We start from the raw sequence: 20,484 nt of genomic DNA on the forward strand, positions 1-20,484 counted from the left end.
TTAGAATTAATTCTGGATGCTTAAATCACAATAGTCCATATGTTAATAACGTGCTTAATGACGGAAATGTCCAAATCATAGAAACGCAAGTTTATTCCAAATAGTCCTGTATATGTCCAATACTATGAAGGTCCGCCTTGTATACTGGTAACCATAATATTGTAATCAAATACAGCAAACCAGTGTCTGAAAATATAAGAACAAAAACAGCAGCAAATAATCTCATAGGGAGGGTGGGCGGATTTGGATATTTTAACTTATTTGCTTAACACTTGCTTTCTTGTCGACAGCAAATTAACAAGTGCCCGATACGGGAATTCCAAAATTCTGATTCATGCTGCGAGCGCCGCTATGGCCATGCCAAATATGGCATTGAGCTTCAGGCTGCAACACCCAAGCACCCACACGAATATTTGATTGAATTAAACCAGATTATTGAAAATATAAAATTTTTATAACCTCAATTAATTGCAATACTCATAGAAGAAGACCCTAAATCAATACTGAACGAATATCAATGAGATGAAGAACAACGATCAAGAGTTGTTGACGTATTTCTAAACTATGTTGAAGTCCTTCCTTTAATCACAAAGTGATTAAAAATTCATCTAGAGTTGTCTCTCTTTATCTGTTGTTTTACAGTAATTCACAAATACCAAAATTAACATTATACAGACTTTCTGTATATTATACTCATTTGTGTTGAGGTTCCATCCTCTGTTTTTCATTTATAACTTTTACAACTAATACAAAAACAATCCTTTGAATTAAACATACATTTTATTACACCAACTTGTATTTACATTTTCATGACTAGAATATACATTTTTACTTTGTGGCATTACTTTGGCTACAGAGTATTTTATAATATTTTGTTGAGGCGCCAGGGTGACTACCGATTACCTATATACAATGGCTATCAGCTGACCTATGTTGACATAGTGTCATAAAACCCCTGGTAGTTAAACACGGTTACACCATCACCTACCATGGGGAGTGACCGGGGAAAACACTCGTATTACCAATGCTCCAGTTATTAGTGTCCCACCTGTTGGCAGGTGTAGGCCTCCCCTCTATAAGATGAGATGGAGGAGGTCCCAGAGTTACCCATCTGTAGACCCCACCGTTACCACTAACCACATTTTCCAAACCTGCAAATTGTAGAACTTGTCAGGCCCAGAGCAAGGGCCGAGTGAAATAATCCCCAATCACTACCAGTCTCCTTGGACCGCCACATGAGAGCCCCAGTCAGCTACCAAGCAATTTCGTGCCTTAAAGAGGGGAATGCCCGTGCATCTTCCTCCGACTCATTACCTGATGAGATATCAGTAGTTTCCTCAGGTACTTCTGCCATCACATGTCCGACCTCTTTTGTTTTCTTGGCAGGTCTTCTCCGGCCAACTCCGTCTTTCTTTTGGGCAATTTCTTCGGGCTGCACTTTCTTTCCTCCTGTCCTGCTGGTCGCTCTTCTTTTCTTCCCCATTGCCCTTGATGGCGATCCTACGGCATTTCTCTTGTTAGGCATCTTCTTTTTGTATATTTTAACTTATTTGCGTAACACTTGCTTTCTTGTCGACAGCAAATTAACAAGTGCCCAATACGGGAATTCCAAAATTCTATTCTAGCTGATACGGGAATTCCAAAATTCTGATTCATGCTGCGAGTGCCGCTATGGCCATGCCAAATATGGCATTGAGCTACAGGTTGCAACACCCACGCACCCACACGAATATTTGATTGAATTAAACCAGATTAGTGAAAATATAAAATTTTTATCATCTCAATTAAATAAAAAAACATATCATGCATCATATTTACGCAGATTATTCTAGGACTCAATTTAAAAAAAAATCGATTAAAGAATATTTCTTTTTTTTATTCTGCAACTGTGCTATTTTTGCAGTCAAATTTTTTGCGGTCAAATTGCATTGACCATATATATTTATATGTGATACACAGAGTTTAATCGTATATGGCTTAATTTATAACATCAATGAATAATACAGGAGTCGGTTTCACTAAATATTTACGACTAAGTAGTTGAAGTCTTTTGTGAAACTGACTACAGCTTCGCATAATTTTTCACGTTGACCGCTTCAAAATCAAAATATTTCATCTGGAACCGTTGTTAGAGTATCAGCATGAAAGAATAACTATGCATTGTCTCAAAATATGAAATTCATTTGAAGTCAGCTGGGTGCAGGATAGAAAAGCCTGGTGCAGCCTAGCATTCTGTACCACGTCAGGAATATGACAGTTGTTTTTCACTGTTGGCTGATATCGTTCAGATTTGTCTGTTTATATGGACTTCCCCTTTAGTTACCTTGGAGTTTGGTATTTTTGTTACACGTTTTTTATTCTACATGTTTCTAAGCCTTAAACATATAAACTTTATATTTAAAAAAAATGTTAATCTATTCTATATATACTTTTTGCGTAGTCAAACTGCATTTAACGTATAAACATTATATACAGACATTTCATCACTTCGGTATTGATATGGTCATAATTATAAATTAACTGGTAACTAAACTTTGATTGTTTCGAAATGCTTATAATTTTTTACACAACGAATAGACTTCTGTACCTTAGCTGTGTTTGACAAAATCTTTCGAAATCTCGAGCCTTCATTGCTCTTCAACTTTAGTTACTTTATTTGGTGTTTTATTACTTGATGAGTCTTTCGTTGCCGAAACGCGCGTCTGGTGTACAAAATCTAAAGCCTGGTATCTACTATGAGTTTATATGCATACGGTATTATGCATTGTGTTTGACGTTGAAGCGTTTTCTTGGAGTTATATCATTGACATTTATTACGAATACCGGTTTCAGGAAAAATCTGACGTCGTCCGCGTAAAATTTAAATATTGGTTCTTACCTATTGGAAAAATATTCGTTTGAAACAGTTTTAAAAGTTTCAGTATAAGTAGAACGACCATACATTATCTAAAAATACAAACTTTATTTAATTCGTCTCCACACAGGAAAAAATGGTTGGCAAGGCTTTGCATGCTTCCTGTTTGACTGACTTTCTAAGCATTGTACAAATAAACTGTGTATTTTGAAACGATTTTCAGTTATCCTTTATATTTACCATCACATTTTTGAAAAGAAGAAACAGAAACAGCACGTCTTATTTTGCAGTTGTTATATTCAAAGACTTCTATAAAAATTCAAAGAAACCTTTGGTCAACTTAAACATCAGAATACAAATTAACTCTGTCATACTTGGTATAAAAAAATTATTCAAATATCATTATTCTAAGAACATAAATGAGTGTTTGACATAATTCTAAATAACGAAAATAAATATAAAGTACTTGTCCTACGACGATTCTTAGAACGGGAGCAAGCTATGCGCTTCTTCTGTTTCCCTCTTTCTTAGAACGGTAGCAAGCCATGCGCTTCTTCTGTTTCCATCTTTCTTAGAACGGTAGCAAGCCATGCGCTTCTTCTGTTTCCCTCTTCCTTAGAACGGTAGCAAGATATGCGCTTCTTCTGTTTCCCTCTTTCTTAGAACGGGAGCAAGCTATGCGCTTCTTCTGTTTTACCTTTCTTAGAACGGGAGCAAGCCATACGCTTCTTCTGTTTCCCTCTTTCTTAGAACAGTAGCAAGCCATGCGCTTCTTCTGTTTCCCTCTTTCTTAGAACGGGAGCAACCTATGCGCTTCTACTGTTTCTCTCTTTTTTAGAACGGGAGCATGCTATGCGCTTCTTCTGTTTTCCTCTTTCTCAGAACGGGAGCAAGCTATGCGCTTCTTCTGTTTCCTTCTTTTTATAGTTTCTTCGATTCTTTGCTGTTTGTTAGTTTATTCAAAAGCAAGGACGATCACAAATGTTCAAATCTTAGATATAATGCAAATATTTTTATTTTTCATTCTCCCATAGATTGAATTTTAACACTTTTTTGATGGCACTGTGTTGACGTATTGTGAGTTATATTGACCCGTCTGAAATAGAATTTTTTATTCCACCTCAGTATGTTTTTTCTATACAAAAAGTAATGAAATAATTGTGCTATTTCATTCCACAAACTATTTGCCAGTCAATAGTTTCAAAGACTATTACCCCGGTTATTTCCCGTACTTTTTCATACTTATTTTTCATTGGACAATTACGACGTCATCAAGTTTTCTGCTTGAATTTTTGCGCTTGGCAACTATATATGATATCGTAAATTTTGTACTCTGTTTGTGACTGTTCAAGTTGCAAATTAATATATCACTTACTAGAAACAATTAAAAGAATAAGAAAATCTTAGCAACGCATTTTTAAAGGATCTTGAATATAGTAAGTGTACTCTATGGTTTTGTCGTCGTCTTCTTAAACTGTGATTACTTTGATGTACAGTACGTTAGCTAGTCAAGTAAAATTTATTATATGCACGGGAATTTTGCCTAGTTCCTCGTTTTATTTTAAAGCTCTATCGTTTAATTTTTTTTCTAATCATGCACAATATTTTTCCAGGTATAATTTTTACAAAGTCTAATATCTTTGTACAAACTGTAGCTTGAAATAAGCTCCGTGACCAATACTTTTTAACATATTTTTTTTAAATAACATGATAAATATACTAAATTTGGCAAAGGATGAAAAAATATCTATTCATAATTTGATTTACTTGTCTACCTTAAGTGACATTTTTTTTTTTCAAATATAAAAGGTAAAATCACAAAAATACTGAAGTCCCTAATCAAATGATAAAACACTTCAAACGAATGGACAACAACTGTCATATACCTGACTTGGTACAGGTATTTTCAAATGTAGAAAATGGTGGATTGAACCTGGTTTTATAGCGCTAAACCTCTCACTTGTATGACAGTCGCGTCAAATTCCATCACATTTACAACGACGCGTGAACAAACAGACACAATAGGTAAAATTGTCAAAAAATGGGTACAGCAGTCATCACTGTTTCACAATCTCATCTTGTTTTTGTTATGGTAGCCTTTTACAATCCAAGCAAATGGTATATACTCATATAAGAATTCCAGAATCTCACTGTACATGCAATTTTGAACCAGTTTAGAAAGTTATCTAGCTGAAGGATATATAAATTGCTCTTAATAATGTTTGTTTTACCTCAGAAGTATGGTTTATACAATAAAAAGGCTCTTTTCCAATCTGAAGAAAAAGGGGGGGGGGGACAATATTCTCAATTATGCTTCAAGTTTGAACTAATATATTTTTATTTAATGAAGAACCTCTGATTAAAATTTTAATAATGGTCAACACATATCTTTCCTAATAGAAATTAATTAATAAAACAATGATATTGAGCATAAAAAAGTATATTGGCCATTTATAGTATCCATATGCAGTTTGCTTTGAATAACTCAAATGTTACTACCTGTCCAATTTGAGCTTGAAATTAGTAAAATGGTATTTGGACTAAAGCTTTATATGTTTTTTTTATTGCTTGAAATAGATCATAGAATGAAAATAAGTAAAGCTGACGTCAGTATAGCAAGTTTGGCTCTGTATTACAGAGAATCATCAGAAATTCAATTTTTAGAAGATGTACCTATACCAATGAAAATAAGTCAAATTTGATGTCAGTAATCATGTTTAATAATCTTTTTTTGGGGGGGAAATTTTGTTTAAGGGAAATTTCAGCCATTAAATTTGCATATTAAGGTACTTTCGCCTTTTATGGTAAAAAAACATGCATGCAGTTAAGACTTGACTTAAAGTTCTTATTTTTGCATAATTTTTGATTGAAATCAATAAAACATGTATATAATGACTTGTGTATGGTAAAAATAGCTCTTGGTCAAATAATTTTATGATTTTTCAGTTTTATTGTTTATGTTATGGTAGCCTTTTGCAATCCAAGCAAATGGTATATACTCATATAAGAATTCCAGAATCTCACTGTACATGCAATTTTGAACCAGTTTAGCAAGTTATCTAGCTGAAGGATATATAAATTGCTCTTAATAATGTATGTTATACCACAGAAGTATGGTTTATACAATAAAAAAGGCTCTTTTCCAATCTGCAGAAAAAGGGGGGACAATATTCTCAATTATGCTTCAAGTTTGAACTAATATATTTTTATTTAATGAAGAACCTCTGATTAAAGTTGGAATAATGGTCAACACATAGCTTTCCTAATAGAAATTAATTAATAAAACAATGATATTGAGAATAAAAAGTATATTGGTCATTTATAATATCCATATGCAGTTTGCTCTGAATAACTCAAATGTTACTACCAGTCCAATTTGAGCTTGAAATTAGTAAAAAGGTATTTGGACTAAAGCTTTATATGTTTTTTATTGCTTGAAATAGATCATAGAATGAAAAAAAGTAAAGCTCAAGTCAATATAGTAAGTTAGGTTCTGTTATAGGTGTAACACCACTAATAAGGGCCCAGCCAGAGAGCACATACCAGAAAGTATTACATATTTAACACAAAATAGTTCCTACGCATGAGTGTAACTTTCAAAATATGTAGAATATTTATGTATTTTTGGTATCAAATAAAACCTGAAGGACTGCTGATCATTGCAGAACACTTTTTGGCTTTTAATTATGAATATTAAAATAGCTGTTTCAAATTGTAAAAAGAGGGTACATTTTGTCTGTTTGTCAGATCTGAAGTACCTGTTTTGGTACATCCGAAGTTCCGGGGACCAGTATATGCCATTAAAGGTATGCTGATTTTTTCAGCACAAGACATCATAAAGAATTGCTTTGACATGCAATGATTGCCACTTTATTTGAACTTAAAACAAAAGCGGTTTGTCTGCTTGAAATGGAGGAATTTAACATTGAAAGCAATGGGGCCATGAATTATTGGTGTACTTCCATAACGCAAACCTTTTGCCTTATAACGCAAACATTTGTTTTATCTTATTTCTTATTTAAGATTCAAAGGAAACAGCAGTATTTAATAGAGGAGGCTGTATATATTAAAATGTTACACCTTTGTAGTCATTGCAAAGTAAAATGCTTGAATAATTAGAACACATCAAACTATAAAGGCCCCCAAAAACGATATCCATGCTACTACTAGTATATATATTACAAAGAAAATTGGGTAAATTGAGGTTATACCGAAGAAAAAAATCAACCCTGCTAATATAGATATAACCGAATATAAATATATAAGTCCAAAGTAAGCTCTCGTTTGAGAACTGTGTAAAATTGGTCAGATTCAAACAAGCTACTCTTTGGCAATAAATGATTGTATAGAATGAAGATGTTTTTTTAATAAAATTATGTTGTCTCCATTCAAATTGCTACCCAAGCATCTTAAAAATACTTCACTATATTGAAATGAAAATTCAAGGACTTTCTATCATATTTATCATATTCTGAGGTTTAAAAAAAAATGATTTCTACCATCAAAATAAAAAAAAATATGTTTTCTTATTAATAATTCATTTTATAGCCGAAAGATCATTTTGTCTATTTGGCTTGGAAGTTTCACAATTGTATGACATTATTTTTGATTTTCCCATTTAAATATGGTTAAATACTATACTATATCTATTTTCTTGTTAAATTATATATACTTTTCTGATGCACAAATCAGTCTTAATTTATGTATAATTGCACTTCAAGTATTCTATTATTCCTATGCATATTTATTATAATGATTTGGTCTTGAATGTATGTTTCTTTTTTTATCTACTAGTAAATCACAACCGAAATGAATGACAGACGAACATATAATATACAAAACTTAATGAATAATTAAAATCAAGATATTTGCCTTATATCACAACGGTTTTCGTTATTTCGCAAATGTTTGCGTCATAACGCAAAAGGTTTGCGTTATAATGCAAATGTTTGCGTTATAATGCAAATGATTGCGTTATATCGCAAAGGTTTGTGTTATTTCGCAAATGTTTGCGTTATAATGCAAAGTTTTCCGTTATAACGCAAAGATAGGAAGAAAAATTAAAATAAAATGTGTGGCGCTAATACGCTTCCGTGCTAATTTCAGAAAAAGACCGAGATTTAAAATTATCCAGACGTTCTTTAGAATTTTTAAGATGTGTTGGAGACTGCATACATTTCTGTGTGTTTCTTTGACATTTTTCTTAATGATATAGTCATGTCAGGTTTAGGGATTTTTTGCCAGCTGTTCGGACTCCTTGTGTTTTTCTTACGCTACAGGGTGGCATATTAAGGATCAAAACCGTTTGTTGGTTTCATTTAATGTAATTTGTGTTATATTTTGAATGTAGATTGTCGTTTTGATCACACTTTAGTTTGTATTGAAACATTGAGCTTGATATCTTTTGAATAAACTTCTTTTCTAGTAGTGCTTTCGAATGAAATTGTTGAAATACTAGATTTGTAATTTTCTTGTACAATTATTTGCATGTAATTTTAAGTAATATTTGAAGATTATTCAATGATTTATTAATTCACAACAGAGCAAGTCCTTCATTGATTTTTTTCTATTTTATTCTAATTTATTTTCATAGAGTAACAACGATTTAAGGGCCTCCGATATAGTTTTGATCCCATGGTGATTTATTTTAAGAAATTGTTTTTGCATACAAGCTATTTTTCACCTAGACAATTCAAATATGTAATATAAAAAATTCTTTCGTGTGCTTGAATTAGAGATACATGTGTAAATAGGGTAAAAAATTTAGACATTTACTTAAAATTTCTTTTTCTTGGACATTTCTGTCCTATTATCAGACAGTGTCATACTTAACTTTTATTCTTTTAAAAGATAGACACATTCGGATTTTTATACAAAGATTTTGAATATATCTTTTACTCTTAATGTGTGTTATCCTTCTTCGGAAATAATTCATTTTCATTAATTTTCATTATTTTATAATTTAAAAAAAAAATGGAATTTTACGCAGTATATTCACCCAATTAAAAAAAAAACTCATCGGTGATTTCTTCATATAGATCAGAATAAATAATCTTCATTCAATATCAAGTTAAATCTCATTTCAAAAAAGAGGAGTCCTGGTACTTTTTTTCAAGCTAATGATCAACATCACTAGAAAAATGCACCTTTTCCCAATATCAGTTGGAAAGCAGGTCACGGTTTGACCCCACATCTATAAGCAACTATTATTCATTTTTTCTTCAAACTTGCAAGTCATGAGATGGGAGTTTTTAACGACCTTCTTTTGCTATATAGCCCCGCACGGTCGGTTCGAAGTTAGTGGGAAAATTGTCGAGTCTCCTGATCGAAAAATCTAAATATTTTCGAGGAAACAAAAAATGATGGACTGAATTTAAATTTAATAAAGCACCTCATTAAGACAAACACTCGATATGGATATCTAGGCAATAGAGTTTTCGATACGAAAACGTCAAGTTATTTTCAACACGAAGCGGTGTGTTTTTGGGTGTTTTTTTTTGCCGATTTGTGCACGTGCTTATCTCACTTTGTATTACCAGTCAAAAATTTAAAAAAAACAGCAAAATGAATAAAATGAATAAAAAGGAGTTTAATTTACAAAAACAAGAAGAAAATGAATAAAACTCGATTAACAAGTATGTTATTATAATATTAAGAACAGATACTTGACTACTTTTCAGAGAAAGATTAGAGGTAAAAATTTATAAAGACAAAAAATTTGATAAAAATTAAGAAATGTCATCTAGAAACCCAACTTAATTGATATAAATCTGAATATCTGTTTTGGTCTCATTTAATATTCCGCTCTTGCACAGTTGTATTGTTCATTTTGTGTCATCTAATATTCTTGACAAAGGAGATAATTTCAGCATCTCTGTTACATTCCTCTTTCTTAAATTTCGAATTACAGTTAAGTTTTATTTGAGTGAGATTTCGAAATAATCTGACATTGTCTTTTATCACATCGTTTTTACACATTTATCAAAGTCAACCCTAAGCAGAAAACAACAGATCCAGTGCAAAGTTGTATGTATTGCTACTATATGCTTAAAAATAATTCCATGTTTTAAGAATGTTTCGATGCGGGTTTTTACATCTCTGGCTTTCCAATGTTTAGGTTCCAGTGATCCTTAAAAAAACCGCCTATGACGCACGACATTTATATCTGTGTTATTTTCATTTATTATTACCACTAAATGTAATCATAAAGATTTTACATCAAGTTGTTAAAACATTGTTTGATCTTAAACTAAGGCCAAAAAAAATACATATGTTTCCGCTAACCCTACCTACCCTAATTTTTAGTGTCTACTCTAAAACGTTTTATGCCATTTTGTAACAAGCACTGTTAAAGTCAGACTGATTCCCTAGTAGTAACCAGCAAAATAATGTTTGTAAAACAAAATGATATTGCCTATACTATTTTTGTTCAGCACGATAGGGGAAAAACATGTATTTGTTTTTTGCCTTAACGTATATGTATGTGAAACGGTACTTGAGGTATTTACAAATATGGCAGTCAGTCTGTTACACAACAGCTGATTTTAAAATTTTAATTGTAAAGATCCAGTCAATATACTGTTAATACTGATTAAGACTTATGGGACGAGGCATATCCAAAACTAACTTATCTGTTTTGGTAATCTCGTCATCAAATTAGGAAATATTTCACTGATATTTTAAAGGCAAAAATGTATTGGTGACATTAGAAAACAAATGTTATTTTATAAAATATTGATCATTTTCATCCAGGTTTATTATATACCACATAACTGTTGGATCTGTAACATTGTGTTTCTCAGTCCACCAGTCGAACGAATTTCATTTTAAGTCATGGCAAAAATGTTCTCAGTCCTTCTCTTTGTCAGTTTGTCTTGTTTATCTGAGTTTGGAACCACATGTGCTGTATATATAGAGCAGAACACTACATACAGGAATGACTATGGTGTATCTTCAAAGCCGACCACGACATACATAGATGATGGTGGTGTATCTTCAGAGCAGACCACGACATACATAGAGGATGGTGGTGTATCTTCAAAGCAGACCACGACATACATAGATGATGGTGGTGTATCTTCAGATCAGACCACGACATACATAGATGATGGTGGTGTATCTTCAGAGCAGACCACGACATACATAGATAATGGTGGTGTATCTTCAGATCAGACCACGACATACATAGAGGATGGTGGTGTATCTTCAAAGCAGACCACGACATACATAGATGATGGTGGTGTATCTTCAGATCAGACCACGACATACATAGATGATGGTGGTGTATCTTCAGAGCAGACCACGACATACATAGATAATGGTGGTGTATCTTCAGATCAGACCACGACATACATAGATGATGATGGTGTATCTTCAGAGCAGACCACGACATACATAGAGGATGGTGGTGAATCTTCAAAGCAGACCACGACATACATAGATGATGGTGGTGTATCTTCAGATCAGACCACGACATACATAGATGATGGTGGTGTATCTTCAGAGCAGACCACGACATACATAGATAATGGTGGTGTATCTTCAGATCAGACCACGACATACATAGATGATGATGGTGTTTCTTCGAAGCCGACCACGACATACATAGATGATGGTGGTGTATCTTCAGAGCAGACCACGACATACATAGATAATGGTGCTGTATCTTCAAAGCCGACCACGACATACATAGATGATGGTGGTGTATCTTCAGAGCAGAACACGACATACATAGATGATGGTGATGTATCCTCAGAGCAGACCACGACATACATACATAATGGTGGTATATTTTCAGAACAGACAACGACATATATAGATCATGGTGGTGTATCTTCAGAGCAGACCACAAAATTCATGGATGGCCATGGTGTAGTTTCAGAGCAGACCACGACATACATAGATGATGATAAGGTATCTTCAGAGAAGACTACAAACTACATGTATAACTATGGTGTATCATTGAAGACAGATGTAGAAATTAATTCTGTGGAAAAAATAAGTAAGTATTAGATTTTTTCTAAAACCAACTAATTAAACAAATGTTGTTTCATAGTTCCTTTAGTCTATTTTACACTGTTGTTTGATACATTTTGTTCTGTGCTCGTGCATTTACTTCAAATATATTTCTGTATCACTAAATGTCAATTTAAAGCTAGTACAACGTATAGGTTTTACCATCCAGCTAGTTAATTTCTGTTTTTCATTCATCATTCATACAATAGAAAAAACTTGGGGCGACTATAAATTCTGCATTAGCGTTTCATTGAACTGCTCATTTGTTCTTTGATCAACATCAATTTAAAAAAACACATATTATGCATCATATTAATGCAGATTGTTCTAGGACTCAATTTCAAACAAAATTATTTCGGTAAAAGAATATTTCTTTTCTTTTTATTCTTCAACTGTGCTATTTTTGCAGTCAAATTGCATTGACCATATATATTTATATGTGATACACAGAGTTTAATCGTATATGGCTTAATTTATCACATCAATGAATAATACAGGAGTCGGTTTCACTAAATATTTACGACTAAGTAGTTGAAGTCTTTTGTGAAACCGACTACAGCTTCGCATAATTCTTCACGTTGCCCGCTCCAAATTCAAAATATTCCATCTGGAACTGTTGTTAGAGTATCAGCATGAAAGAATAACTATGCATTGTCTCGAAATATGAAATTCATTTGAAGTCAGCTGGGTGCAGGATAGAAAAGCCTGGTGCAGTCTTGCATTTTGTACCACGTCAGGAATATGACAGTTGTTTTTCACTGTTTGCTGATATCGTTAAGATTTGTCTGTTTATATGTACTTGTCCTACGACGATTCTTAGAACGGGAGCAAGCTATGCGCTTCTTCTGTTTTCCTCTTTCTTAGAACGGGAGCAAGCTATGCGCTTCTTCTGTTTCTTTCTTTCCTAAAACGGGAGCAAGCTATGCGCTTCTTCTGTTTCCCACTTTCTTAGAACGGGAGCAAGCTATGCGCTTCTTCTGTTTCCCTTTTTCTTAGAACGGGAGTAAGATATACGCTTATTCTGTTTCCCTCTTTCTTAGAACGGGAGCAAGCTATGCGCTTCTGTTGTTTCTCTTTTTTTTAGAACGGGAGCATGCTATGCGCTTCTTCTGTTTCCCTTTTTCTCAGAATGGGAGCAAGCTATGCGCTTCTTCTGTTTCCCTCTTGTTATAGTTTCTTCGATCCTTTGCTGTTTGTAAGTTTATTCAAAAGCAAGGACGATCACAAATGTTCAAATCTTAAATATAATGCAAATATTTTTATTTTTCATTCTCCCATAGATTGAATTTTAACACTTTTTTGATTGCACTGTGTTGACGTATTGTGAGTTATATTGACTCGTCTGAAATAGATTTTTTTATTATACCTCAGTATGTTTTTTCTATACAAAAAGTAATGAAATGTTTGTGCTATTTCATTCCACAAACTATTTACCAGTCAATTGTTTCAAAGACTATTACCCCGGTTAATAGTTTTATCAACATATTTCCCGTACTTTTTCATACTTATTTTTCATTGGACAATTACGACGTCATCAAGTTTTCTGCTTGAATTTTTGCGCTTGGCAACTATATATGATATCGTAAATTTTGTACTCTGTTTGTGACTGTTCAAATTGCAAATTAATATATCACTTACTAGAAACAATTAAAAGAATAAGAAAATCTTAGCGACGCATTTTTGAAAGATCTAAAATATAGTAAGTGTACTCTATGGGTTTGTCGTCGTCTTCATAAACTGTGATTACTGTGATGTACAGTACGTTAGCTAGTCAAGTAGAATTTATTATATGCACGGGAATTTTGCCTAGTTCCTCGTTTTATTTTAAAGCTCTATCGTTTAATTTTTTTTCTAATCATGCACATTATTTTTCCAGGTATAATTTTTATAAAGTCTAATATCTTTGTACAAACTGTAGCTTGAAATAAACTCCGTGACCAATACTTTTTAACATATTTTTTTTAAATAACATGATAAATATACTAAATTTGGCAAAGGATGAAAAAATATCTATTCATAATTTAATTTACTTGTCTACCTTAAGTGACATTTTTGTTTTCAAATATAAAAGGTAAAATCACAAAAATACTGAAGTCCCTAATCAAATGGCAAAATGAAATGATAAAACAGATCAAACGAATGGACAACAACTGTCATATACCTGACTTGGTACAGGTATTTTCAAATGTAGAAAATGGTGGATTGAACCTGGTTTTATAGCGCTAAACCTCTCACTTGTATGACAGTCGCGTCAAATTCCATCACATTTACAACGACGCGTGAACAAAACAGACACAATAGGTAAAATTGTCAAAAAATGGGTACAGCAGTCATCACTGTTTCACAATCTCATCTTGTTTTTGTTATGGTAGCCTTTTAAAAATCCAAGCAAATGGTATATACTCATATAAGAATTCCAGAATATCACTGTACATGCAATTGTGAACCAGTTTAGAAAGTTATCTAGCTGAAGGATATATAAATTGCTCTTAATAATGTATGTTTTACCTCAGAAGTATGGTTTATACAATAAAAAGGCTCTTTTTCAATCTGAAGAAAAAAGGGGGACAATATTCTCAATTATGCTTCAAGTTTGAACTAATATATTTTTATTTAATGAAGAACCTCTGATTAAAATTTTAATAATGGTCAACACATATCTTTCCTAATAGAAATTAATTAATAAAACATTGATATTGAGAATAAAAAAAGTATATTGGCCATTTATGATATCCATATGCAGTTTGCTTTGAATAACTCAAATGTTACTACAAGTCCAATTTGAGCTTGAATTAGTAAAATGGTATTTGGACTAAAGCTTTATATGTTTTTTTATTGCTTGAAATAGATCATAGAATGAAAAAAGGTAAAGCTGAAGTCAGTATAGCAAGTTTGGTTCTGTATTACAGAGAATCATCAGAAATTCAATTTTTAGAAGATGTACCTATACCAATGCTTCCGTACTAATTTCAGAAAAAGACCGAGATTTAAAATTATCCAGACCTTCTTTAGAATTTTAAAGATGTGTTTCTTTGACATTTTTCTTAAGGATATAGTCATGTCAGGTTTAGGGACGTTTTGCCAGCTGTTCGGACTCCTTGTGTTTTTCTTACGCTACAGGTTGGCATATTAAGGATCAACACCGTTTATTGGTTTCATTTAATGTAATTTGTGTTATATTTTAAATGTAGATTGTCGTTTTTATCACACTTTAGTTTGTATATGAAACATTGAGCTTGATATCTTTTGAATTAACTTCTTTTCTAGTAGTGCTTTCGAATGAAATTGTTGAAATACTAGATTTGTAATTGCCTTGTACAATTATTTGCATGTAATTTTAAGTAATATTTGACCATCATTCAATGATTTATTAATTTACTACAGAGCAAGTCCTTCATTGATTTTTTTTCTATTTTATTTTCATAGAGTACCAACGATTTAAGGGCCTCCGATATAGTTTTGATCCCATGGTGATTTATTTTAAGAAATTGTTTTTGCATACAAGCTATTTTTCACCTAGGCAATTCAAATATGTAATATGAAAAATTCTTTCGTGTGCTTGAATTAGAGATACATGTGTAAATAGGGTAAAAAATTTAGACATTTACTTAAAATTTCTTTTTCTTGGACATTTCTATCCTATTATCAGACAGTTTCATACTTAACTTTTATTCTTTTTAAAGATAGACACATTCGGATTTTTGTACAAAGATTTTGAATATATCTTTTACTCGTAATGTGTGTAATCATTCTTCGGAAATAATTCATTTTCATTAATTTTCATTATTTTAGAATTTTTTAAAAATGGAATTTTACACTGTATATTCAACCAATAAAAAAAAAAACTCATCAATATCAAGTTAAATCTCATTTTAAAAAGAGGACTCCTGGTACTTTTTTTCAAGCTAATAATCAACATCACTAGGAAAATGCACCTTTTCCCAATATCAGTTGGAAAGCAGGTCACGGTTTGATCCCACATCTATAAGCAACTATTATTCATTTTTTCTTCAAACTTGCAAGTTATGATATGGGAGTTTTTAACGACCTTGACTAGATATATAGCCCCGCACGGTCGGTTCGAAGTTAGTGTGAAAATTGTCGAGTCTTCTGATCGAAAAATCTAAATATTTTCGAGGAAAAAAAAAATTATGGACTGAATTTAAATTTAATAAAGCACCTCATTAAGACAAACACTCGATATGGATATCTAGGCAATAGAGTTTTCGATACGCAAACGTCAAGTTATTTTCAACACGAAGCGGTGTTTTTTTTGGTTTTTTTTGCCGATTTGTGCACGTGGTTATCTCCCTTTGTATTACCGGTCATAAATTTAAAAATAAAAAACCCAGCAAAATAAATAAAAAGAAGTTTAATTTACAAAAATCAAGAAGAAAATGAATAAAACTCGATTTACAAGTATGTTATTATAATATTAAGAACAAATACTTTCCTACTTTTCAGAGAAGGAATGGAGGTAAAAATTTATTAAGACAAAAAATTGGTAAAAATTCATAAATGTCACCTAGAAACAAAACTGAATTTATATAAATATGTTCTGACTGGTGAAACTTACTTTGTAATTTTTGATAATGGGATATGGGATCACTTTTTTTTAAATGTTTCTAACAATAATTAATGCAATAAAACATACGTTACACAATTCAAATAATCTTTCTGAAATAAAAATAATAAATAATACTGATCATTTAAATTTTATATTCTATAGAAAAGTGGGACCAAGAGTCAGAATTAGTAAAAAAGTCTTTTAGCTCAATCATATGTTTCTTTGTTGAACAGTACTATACTGCCTAGAAAATATCCTACAGAAAAAGGATTAGTTTATCAAAAAATTAGATTATATGTCTGCATGCCAAGAGAGAGTATCGAATTAGTAACACACAGTCGCTTAACAAGTACTCTTTTATTTGTTTTTTTTAAACCATCAAGTATTATGATATTTGTTATACATATTTGCATGGTATCATGGAACACTTTTTCTCTATTTCAGAATATACTAATCGGATGAAATGCGAAATTATTGATTTGACGGATAATGTATTGCCGTCAGCTTCGGGAATGGCGTACCCTGTCAATAAATCAGGTCAGTCGATTCTGATATGGTTTGATGACTTCAACTATCTTTCACTTACCATCAGCAAGAATTGTGTTAGCCTCGCATTACATATGTTTCTCGGTACAATTATAGATATAGCATATTTACAAGACTTTCTAACAAAATGTCCGGATGGAACATTCATTCAAAACATGTTTTGTGACTCTTCCCTGGCCTACAATGTTAGCTACATCAAAGACGTTTTTCCACACTTTTCCAATGTACAGATATATTTTACCGATAAGTTTGACCATTGTACAGCACAATTCAATGTTTTTTTGGAATCAGAAAACCATCTATTAACAAATGCGGACATCTACCATTTCCTTACGAATGAGACAGTCTGCTGGAAATATGTTTATTTCACTTATCTATTAAATGTTGAATTTTCGTTGAAAGAAATAAGTGATGATAGAAATAACTTAAAAACAGGTATTTTATCAACGCACACATCATATGCAGAGGTATTTGTGATACTGAAATACCAATCATGTAAAGAAAAATTTCTTCAATACATCTATTGGAATGGCTTACATGTGAAAGAAAACGACACGTACCTTCTGGGTATTGGTAATATCATCACGTTTAATCAGGAAAACAATTGTATTGAGGTCCGTTTTCAGTGCCCAGATAGTTATTACCACCCCATACTGGAATTACCAAATTTAGCAGTAGCTTATTTAGAAACCGCAATAGCAGTAGAAGTGACACTTGTAAACGGTTTCATGTTATATATATTTCTACAAAAGGAGAATCGAACACCCGTCACTTTACTCCTTTCAGCTCTGGCTATATCTGATGCTACTGCTGCAATCCTGATGACAATTCTAAAATCTATTGCCTATCAGATATATGGTAACCAGATTGATTACAGTGGAATATTGGCTCAGTGGTATCTTTTTGACTATCCACAATGTATTATGTATTTTTTACTTTATGACTTGAAGTATACCTTCCACTTTGTATCAGTTTTAATAACAACACTTTTATGTCTACAGAAAACTGCTGCTCTTCTATTTCCAATGTGGACCAAACGCCATTTGAGTAATACTGTGAGTGTAGTATGTTCAGTTTGTATAGTTATCTTTTGTTTTGGTATTTTTTCCCCTATTATGTATCATTCATCTTTAATGGAAGAGATTCAAGGCACTTGTTGTTGTAAATCGTCAGATATGTTTACTGAAATATACACTTACTTCTATACAATAGTTAACGGGTGTTCTATTCTAGCATGTTTAATTGTAATCGTCTGTACAGTTTATATAGGATGCAAGTTAACAATTTTTAGAAGAAATCTTCCATGGACTGATAGTTTGGCTGTTCAGAAAAGAAACCGTAATTCAGCATTAACAGTAGTTTTCATTTGTATTTTTTTTGTTTTATCAGAGTCAATGTTAATTGTTTCAACTTTACTTTATACACTGACCATTTTTTACATAAACAATACATTGCCATTGTATGACAATATCGAACAATATACAGATCTCAGTCTTGTCATTGGATTCGCTTTCAACTTTATAATTTATATTGTAATGAGTAGAGAGTTTCGAAATAAATTGTGGATGACCGTTACAAATTTTGTAAGACGTTGCAAATGTTGGTGACGTGGATATTCTGGTATTTCAGACCATCCATCAATTTCTGCTTGTAATTATTGTCCCCTAATGAGCCTCCTCATGGGTTTTTTGATTATGTGATTACTTGGCCGTTTTTATTGTGATTATTTGAATACCAGATCAATTATTTCATGATTATTTGATTATTTGATAATTTAGGACTGTTATTTCGATTATTTGATTATCTTGTTTAAAAAAAAATAATGATTATGTGATTATATTGGCAAAAAAATTATGATTAAGTTATAACTTGGACACCCCCATGAGGGGGCCTCTTTAAAGACTCACGAAATTAATAATAAAAAAACATTCTTTTACTAGCATTTGTTGAAAAGATACTTTGTGTTCGTTTTATAATGATTTATGTTGTGCAGAAAATTTATGAAGGATAATTACTTCATTAGCTGATCAAAAAGGTTTCTGAAAGGGAAGGAGTACCATAGATCAAATTTCTTCACTACTAATTCACAGTAGATGTTCGTAAAAAAACTACGAAAATTAACCTTTTGTGTATTTATTGATCATAACAAGGCATCTGATGTGATTAATAGGACATTGTTAAGAGGAAAACTCACATCTCTGGGGGTAGATGTCAAAATGAGCATGGCTATTAAGTCCCTTTAGTAAGGGGTCATGTATTAGATGTGATTAAACAGTTTCAACGCAGATTGTTTCACTTTACTATTTGATATTTTCATAAATGAATTAGCAATTCCAATGTCCTTGAAATCTTTTGTATTGGTGTTGACATTGGCGGATAAAATAATTATCGCTTCTCTGTTTTAAGATAACAAGCTTTTTTAAAGACCGTTCTAAAATGATAGAATATATATAAAAGAAACTAAAAAATCAGAACAAATTGTGTGCTTGTTTTCGAGAAATAAGCCACTGAAATTTTGACGGGAAATGATTCTCTCAGGATTTTTTATACTTTTAACATTGGCCGCATTTTTGTTTCAAATCTTTGAAAAAATAACAAGGATTTAATAAGATTTTCAAATCTGGCTTTTTAAACTATATGTAATAATATTATGAAAATAGAAGTAGGTGCTAGTGGGTAATATTTTTTAATGGCAATACATGGATAAAACCAGATGATTCCAAAAATCGGGAAAAATTCAAAAACAATAGTAGCAAACATCCTCAAGCTGATAACAATGTCCTGCAAATACTAAAAAATTAGATCCGAAACATTTAAGATGAGTTATATCATTGGCGTACTGACAATTACATTACTATTAATGTATGTAGGAATAATGTCCATATCAGACCGACCTCATTTGAACGAACAAGTCCAGAATTTAGTGTTGAGATTGGAGATGTGAATATTGCTATTAGCAGTGCATATACTTATCTCGACCTTGTAACAAATTAATTTCTTGACTGAAGTATTACTGTAAAGGCACTTGCCAATTCACCAAACAGAGCTTTAGGTCTGGTAAAAGCTAAGCGTAAAGCTATTGGTGGCATTTCATATGTCGTCTATAATTAAACTCTTCATAGATACCAGGACAAAATTTTATATTTACGCCAGACGCGCGCTTCGTCTACAAATGATTCATCAGTGAAGCTCGAAACCAAAAAAGTAAGAAGTTAAAGAGCATTGAGATCCAAAATTCCTAAAAAACAATATCAATGATAATTTATGTCAGCACAAAAAGTTATGACTACTGGGCTTGTGATACCCTCGGGGAAATATAAACACGTTTGATTCACTTGAAAGTCCTATTGGCGAATACTGTGCTGCGATTTGGGGCTGCAAGCATATTCATCTTTGTTGAAGGTAAATACAGACTCAATCCAGTTGTCAAGGAAGACATTGGGTGAGTTCCATATTACACAATGGAAAGTAATTGCGGAAAACTGGAATAGATTAATAGATA

At 32.2% G+C, this 20,484-nt stretch overlaps 1 protein-coding gene across 1 annotated transcript; it reads left to right on the forward strand.

The window, feature by feature from the left end:
• Window positions 1–10,687: 10,687 nt before the first annotated feature.
• LOC139526172 (uncharacterized) lies at window positions 10,688–11,866 on the forward strand. The gene has a single exon (XM_071321297.1). It carries the CDS (start codon window positions 10,688–10,690, stop codon window positions 11,864–11,866), a length of 1,179 nt encoding a protein of 392 aa, XP_071177398.1.
• Window positions 11,867–20,484: the final 8,618 nt, after the last annotated feature.

This window comes from Mytilus edulis, chromosome 6 (genome assembly GCF_963676685.1).
Source record: "Mytilus edulis chromosome 6, xbMytEdul2.2, whole genome shotgun sequence".
NCBI classification, from domain to species: domain Eukaryota; kingdom Metazoa; phylum Mollusca; class Bivalvia; order Mytilida; family Mytilidae; genus Mytilus; species Mytilus edulis.

Bases quoted from the DNA above. Each gene is read 5' to 3' on its own strand.
- LOC139526172 (XM_071321297.1), top strand. From the start codon at position 10,688: ATGGCAAAAATGTTCTCAGTCCTTCTCTTTGTCAGTTTGTCTTGTTTA.